The 6,000-nt window shown below is 50.1% G+C and overlaps 1 protein-coding gene across 2 annotated transcripts in view; it reads right to left on the reverse strand.

The window, feature by feature from the left end:
• LOC106891433 (folliculin-interacting protein 1) overlaps positions 1-2,350 on the reverse strand; it is a 70,292-nt gene extending 67,942 nt beyond the window's left edge. For both annotated transcript variants that reach the window (XM_014947948.1, XM_014947946.1), the window contains exon 1: positions 2,169-2,350. In XM_014947948.1, coding sequence (XP_014803434.1) covers positions 2,169-2,257 — 89 coding nt within the window. In that variant the 5' untranslated portion in view covers positions 2,258-2,350. The remainder of the gene's footprint in view (positions 1-2,168) is intronic.
• Between the last annotated feature and the right edge of the window lie 3,650 nt (positions 2,351-6,000).

Raw genomic sequence — 6,000 nt, forward strand, 5'->3', positions numbered from 1 at the left:
GGACTATGTAACCGGAGGAGAGAAGGAGTGACCGATCCTTTTTAAGTTTCGCATCCAGTTTGGCACAGAACGATGCAGGTGAAGAGGGAAGAAGAGGCCTCGCCGGGCACTCGCTCTTGCTCCTTTCAACACAGGCACGATCCCCACGTTTCTGCCCCAGGGTCTGCACTGCAGCTGTTGAACGAGCCATCAGTCTCTACATAAATCCATCACTAACAAATGTCTTAACTGGGGGGGAAAAGGCAAGGCAGTGACACAGAGCAGTCCTAGTGCACCTTCCCCACCGAGGGGTCTGATCCCAGTATTAAGCTGATCTAGAAAATAAGATGACACAGAGACCATTAAAAGATTTTGTCTCTCGATAAAAATGATTTTAAAAAAAAAAGGAACCACCTTCACAGTAAATAGAGGGAGGTATGTGAGCAGCTCTGATCAGTGTCTTTAAAAGGTACACGGTAGCAATTAAAGCTCTGGACTTCAGGTAGTGTCCAGGAGTGTCCCCTGACTCCATAAGGACACAAAAAGACCATCAATATCCTGTGAAACCTGCGATGCTCAAATTACTGCCAATTAACCACCTAATATTATCAGCCACCTAAACTGCTCAGTTGTATCACCACACTTAAAAGGAATATCCCACCACCTAAAATTGAGCCATTACAGCCAGAGATCTCCCTTCACACAGCAACCCAAGGGCTGGTCATTAGTAGGTAATGAATTTGGAGGCAGCGGGTGGGAGGAGAGTGTTACCACACGGTCAGAAGCCTTTCAAGAAGCGAGCAGCTCTTACTAACGAAGCACGCCGGGTCTGCATCCAAGTCACAAACTCGCTGCACTTTAAAACGATTTTGCAGGTTCCCTCTCCCCCACGCCAGCCCGGGCTGGGGCTGCATCGCTCACCAGCCTAACCATGATCCACGCGAGGAACAAACAACACGTATTCCACAGCCACAAAAAAATATTACCTGTGTCCAAGCCAGCCGACCCCCGAGGAGGCCCTGGGTCGCTCCTAGGCCCCCGGGGCTGAGGGAGGACTCTCCCCAACACCCAGCCCCGGGGGTTTGGTGACCCCAGGGCCGAGGTGGGGGGCAGAGAAGGGCCGCCTTCCTCCGGGTTGTGCTCGGATCCAGTTTTGTTGCGGTTTAGAGCATGACAAATTTCACCAGAAACCCTACACCTCTCTCGGCAGCGGCCAAAACTTCACGTTTTCTCCCTCTTTCCCTTCCTCCACGTTTCGGAGGTCGCTCCCCGGGGATGGCCGGCCGCCTGCCCGCCTCAGAATGGCGCCTTCCCCCCTCTCTTTCCCCGGCCCGCAGCATCCCCGGGGGGGGACCGGGGGACCCCCCAACCCGCCGCTGATGGCGACCGGGTGAAACCGACAGGAAGGCGGCGACGGGGCCGAGCTGGGGCTGAGCCCCGCTCCGCTGCGCTGCCCGGGGGGGGTCCGCGCTGTGAGGGGGCCGCCCTGAGGGGAGACACGACCCGGCCCTCCCCAGAGACGGCCCCCGGGGTGGGGGGTAACACCGCCGTGAGGGGATCCAGCCCCGAGGAGAAGAGACTCCCCCCGGGGAAGGGAAGACAAGCATGAGGGGACACAGCCCTGAAGAGAGCTGGCCCCCGTGGTGGGGGGAAATACAGCCATGAGGGGGTCCGGCCCTGAGGAGAGGGACCCCCAGTGGGGTAGACAGCCCTGAGGGGAGGCAGCCTTGGGGAGAAGCGGCTCCCGGAGAGGGGGGGACAGACTGAAGGGACCCAGCCGTGAGGAGAGGCGGCCTCTTGAGGGGGGAGACAGCCTGAGGGGACCCAGCCGTGAGGAGAAACGGCCTCCGGGGGGGGGAAGGCAGCGCGGCGGCCCCAACGTGGCGGCCCCGGGGGGGAAGCGTCTCCAGCCCAGCGCCCACCTGAAGGGCCCAGGGCACCTCAACGCCCCGGGGGCTCCCGCGGTGGGGCGGGGGACGGAGCCCGAGGCCGGCAGTACGCGAGAGGCTGAGGGGAACCGCGCCAGGCGGCCCCGCCGCAGCACGGGCGGCTGCCGAGCGGGAGAAGGGGGCTGCGGCCGAGCTGGAAGGGGGGCAGCCGCCCGCCCTCCTCCGGGGCAACGCAGGCGGCGGGGAACTCGGCGCAGAAGTTGGGGCGAGGGGAGGAGGGGCGGCCCCGCTGGCGCTTACCTGAAGACACAGTCGTCGCGGGCGTCCCTGGCCGGGGAGATCAGCCCGTGCTTCTTGTTGAAGAGCTTCTGGAAGAGGGTGGGCGGCATCTTGGGGCGCCGCCGCTGGCCCCCGCCGCCGAAGCGCTGGGCTCCGCGCAGCGCCGTCCCCTCGCCGCGGCTAGTTCCGCCCGCCCGACTCCATTCGGTGTCACAGTCATATGACAGACATTAGTCACCCGGCGGGGCCGGGGCAACCACAAACCATCTACAAAACAGTATTTAGGACACACAGCGAATGCAGAACAACGTATAAGCAGCCACAAAAAAAGCGTTATTAATTTTACAGAATCAAAATTTTTGCAAAACTCTTTATTAGTGAGTTTAAATGAGCCAAAAAACATCTACAAACCAGTATTTAGGACACACGGCGAATGCAGAACAACGTATAAGCAGCCACAAAAAAAGCGTTATTAATTTTACAGAATCAAAATTTTTGCAAAACTCTTTATTAGTGAGTTTAAATGAGAGGGACAGGCTGGGGAGGGTTACGTCTCAGCGCCCGGCTGCTGGGAGACAGCACCGCCAGGAAAGTTGAATTAAGGACTGACAGAACTGACTCATCGGCTTTCCCTAGAAAATGGAACTGAGCTAAACCAGCACATGACGTAAGATTAAATTAAGCAGACTCCTTTTAAAAGGCACAACCTAGTACATGTGTAACACATCTTTACAATGTTCCCCGCAGCCAGCTGTCTGCAGGAATTTTGTTTTCATCTCCTAGAAGTTGAAGATAATTATAACAGAGAGCAGGGTTTAATGTTGATATGCATCTCTTCCCCCTTGCTTTATATGAAGACAGCCCTCTCTGCCCCATGTGAAAGCCCCCATCTTGGACCTGGGCACCTGAGTACAGGATCCCATACAGAAACTCCTCCGGGAACGCCAGGAAATATCAGGATACAACATAACACAAAATGGTACCACTCAGCTTTCAGCAGTTTCACAATGTGCAGCACTGCAGATTTAGCTCAAGTATGTGACAAGCTGACAGAATCCCTTTAAAAGTAACTATTAACCTGTTCCAAAACTCCTAAATTAATAGCAAGTGATTCTGATAGGACTGACAAACCTTAATTGAGGGAGCAGGAGATGGACAGTAAGAGGGATAAATACCAGTTCAATTGTTCATTTTCCTGTAAAAACCTCCCTGTGGGCAAATCTTGGTACCTACACGCAGAACATGAACTTCAGTGTCCGTGTCCACCCTGCACGCATTGCCCCCAGCCCCACACCCCTCCTTTCTGCCTTTAGAGATGAGGAACCAAACCAGAACCATCTTCACCCTTCAAGAACCAGCCCCTACAGCTCTCTCCGGTGCAAGAATCAAACATCTTCCACCATCTCCGAGCACTTCATGTCAAAGTCTCCTAGAAGCACCCTTCAGATAACAAAAATAACCGAGCAGTGTTAATGAAAATCCTCTTGTAGATGGACGTAGAATACACTTATTGAACACGCGCCTACAACGCACAACCCCTGGTGATAAAGTGTTATCACGGCTCTTGCACGGCTGACGCACCGCGAGCGATTCCATTCAAGCCATTGAGACTTCATCATGTCTGGGACGTGACAGCACAGCCCTGGTGACACTGAGCAGATTCCTCTCCCCAGTCACCACACAAACAAGCTCTTCTGTAGGACCCCTTCGCTGGCTGCCACCCATAACCTTTAGCCACTAACAGGGAAGAGCCAGTTTCCACTTTGAATGAAATTTTATGTAGTCATTCTTCAGCTTAAAACCAAAAACATGGGAAAATGCCTTCCCTTTGAGAAAAGCAGAACAAGAGTAGATATTGTTGCGGCCTCAAAATGAATAAAACTTCCTTCCCTGGGGCAGAGAGCTGGCCGGGTAATTAATTATACAGACAAAGAGAGTCAGACAAAAGATGGAAATAAGAAGCAGCGCTTTCGTAACTGAAGGGAAGGACGAGGGAGATTGTGGTTCATGGTATTTCTGTCCTTCTATACAGCCTCATCACATCAAGAAAAACAAAACTTGGCTCTAGCAGCCTGAAAATTAGAGAGCTGGCCGGGTAATTAATTATACTTTCTCCAAGAGTCAGACAAAAGATGGAAATAAGAAGCAGCGCTTTCGTAACTGAAGGGAAGGACGAGGGAGATTGTGGTTCATGGTATTTCTGTCCTTCTATACAGCCTCATCACATCAAGAGAAACAAAACTTGGCTCTAGCAGCCTGAAAATTGCCAGCTCCACAGTCACATGCCATATTTCCTTCTTTCATACTTTCCAATCAGTTTGTCAGTATCAGTCTGTTTCTTGTATAAAACCTACAAAATGGTTTTGGGCAAAATAAGTGCTTTTTCCTAGGACTCCTCGAATAACCTTGCAATAAACACCTCTCTTATTCTAGACCATCCTTCACTTGAACAATCATAATCACAACTTAACTACATACATAACTTTCTATTTTGCTCAATGCTACACCAAGGAGCTCCCCTCTATCTCCCCGGGGCTCTAGATTCTTGCAAAATTAGCAGTGGCTTAATATTTGCAAGAGCAAGGATATTGATAATTAGAAGCACAGCCAAGAGGACTCCAAGGAGTTATCAGCAGAACTCATTCTACCAATGCTTAAAGGAAAAATAACTTAATCATTTTTCACCTTGAGCCATATAGTATGTTTATACAATACTTGTTGACAAGTCTAGTCTAGCAGCGTTTATCTGCACTTCCTTCTACCCCAGAGCAACGGGAAAAGGCTCAGGGTCTGAACTTTCACAGGTATTTTCAAATGTAGTCAAACTAATTAGTGTTGTGGATTTTATACATATTCTTGACATGCTCTTTTTGGAAATACAGAGCTATTCTCCAGGGTGAGAATATTCTGAGTGATAATATTAAGAAACAAACCTAAGACTTCAAGAGGTTTGGAAAACCATACTATCATTTTAAAGCATTGAAAAACTTCCTCTATGTCTACAAAAGAGTGAGAGTGACAGGGCTTGTAGTCAGGATCCAAATTACTTTAACCTGCAGTGAGTGCAACTGGAAAAAAACTGCTCTTGTCAGTGGTTTCTGAGGCATTCAGCCCACTGAAGAATGTTCAGCTGAAGAATGACATTTATAGATTAACAATCCACACACTGAACTGGAAGCACTGGGAATCTAACCCTGCTGCATAGTGTGAGCAGTAACCTCAAAATCCACAATGCCCATATCCAGCTCTTGAAACAGTTCAGTCATAAAAAGGGGTTTTTCCACTCTTTTATTCACATAAGGCACCTACTTCCTCTGCACAAATCTGATGCCACTAGAAAGAAGCACCAGTGACTGAGACAGGTGATATTATAAACTAAGTGAGATGACAGCAGTTGGGCAGTGGATGTGCCTAGAATGCTGATAGTGCTGCTGATAAAAAGCTTACAGTAGGGTGAAGACAATCTATATTCGTGTTTAGAAATCAATTTACAGCAGAACACAGAGTCCTCCTGTACCTCCAAAGCTCTGCAGACCCAAGGGCTCGGGCAGTTTAATGGTAGCATAGTGTTGACTCCTGATGTGCCCAGAGTGCAGGAACGCTCCACATACCCCTTTCCAGGAAACACAGTTCCCTTTATAACCAGTGTTAACACTTCTCAAGTACAGGTTAGCATCTTTAGATGCTAGTACTAGTAGGGAAATCTAGAAATCTTGGCACAAGAAAAGCCAAAAATAATTCCATTAACACAATTTGGTCTGCTGGTCTTGAGTCACGCTTTTTAAACATTTAAATGAACTGAAGAATCATCTTTATGAAGTCCTTACAGAAAAATACCCAGAATAAGATCCAG

Source organism: Calidris pugnax, unplaced genomic scaffold (assembly GCF_001431845.1).
Source record: "Calidris pugnax isolate Ruff unplaced genomic scaffold, ASM143184v1 scaffold27, whole genome shotgun sequence".
Lineage (NCBI taxonomy): Eukaryota > Metazoa > Chordata > Aves > Charadriiformes > Scolopacidae > Calidris > Calidris pugnax.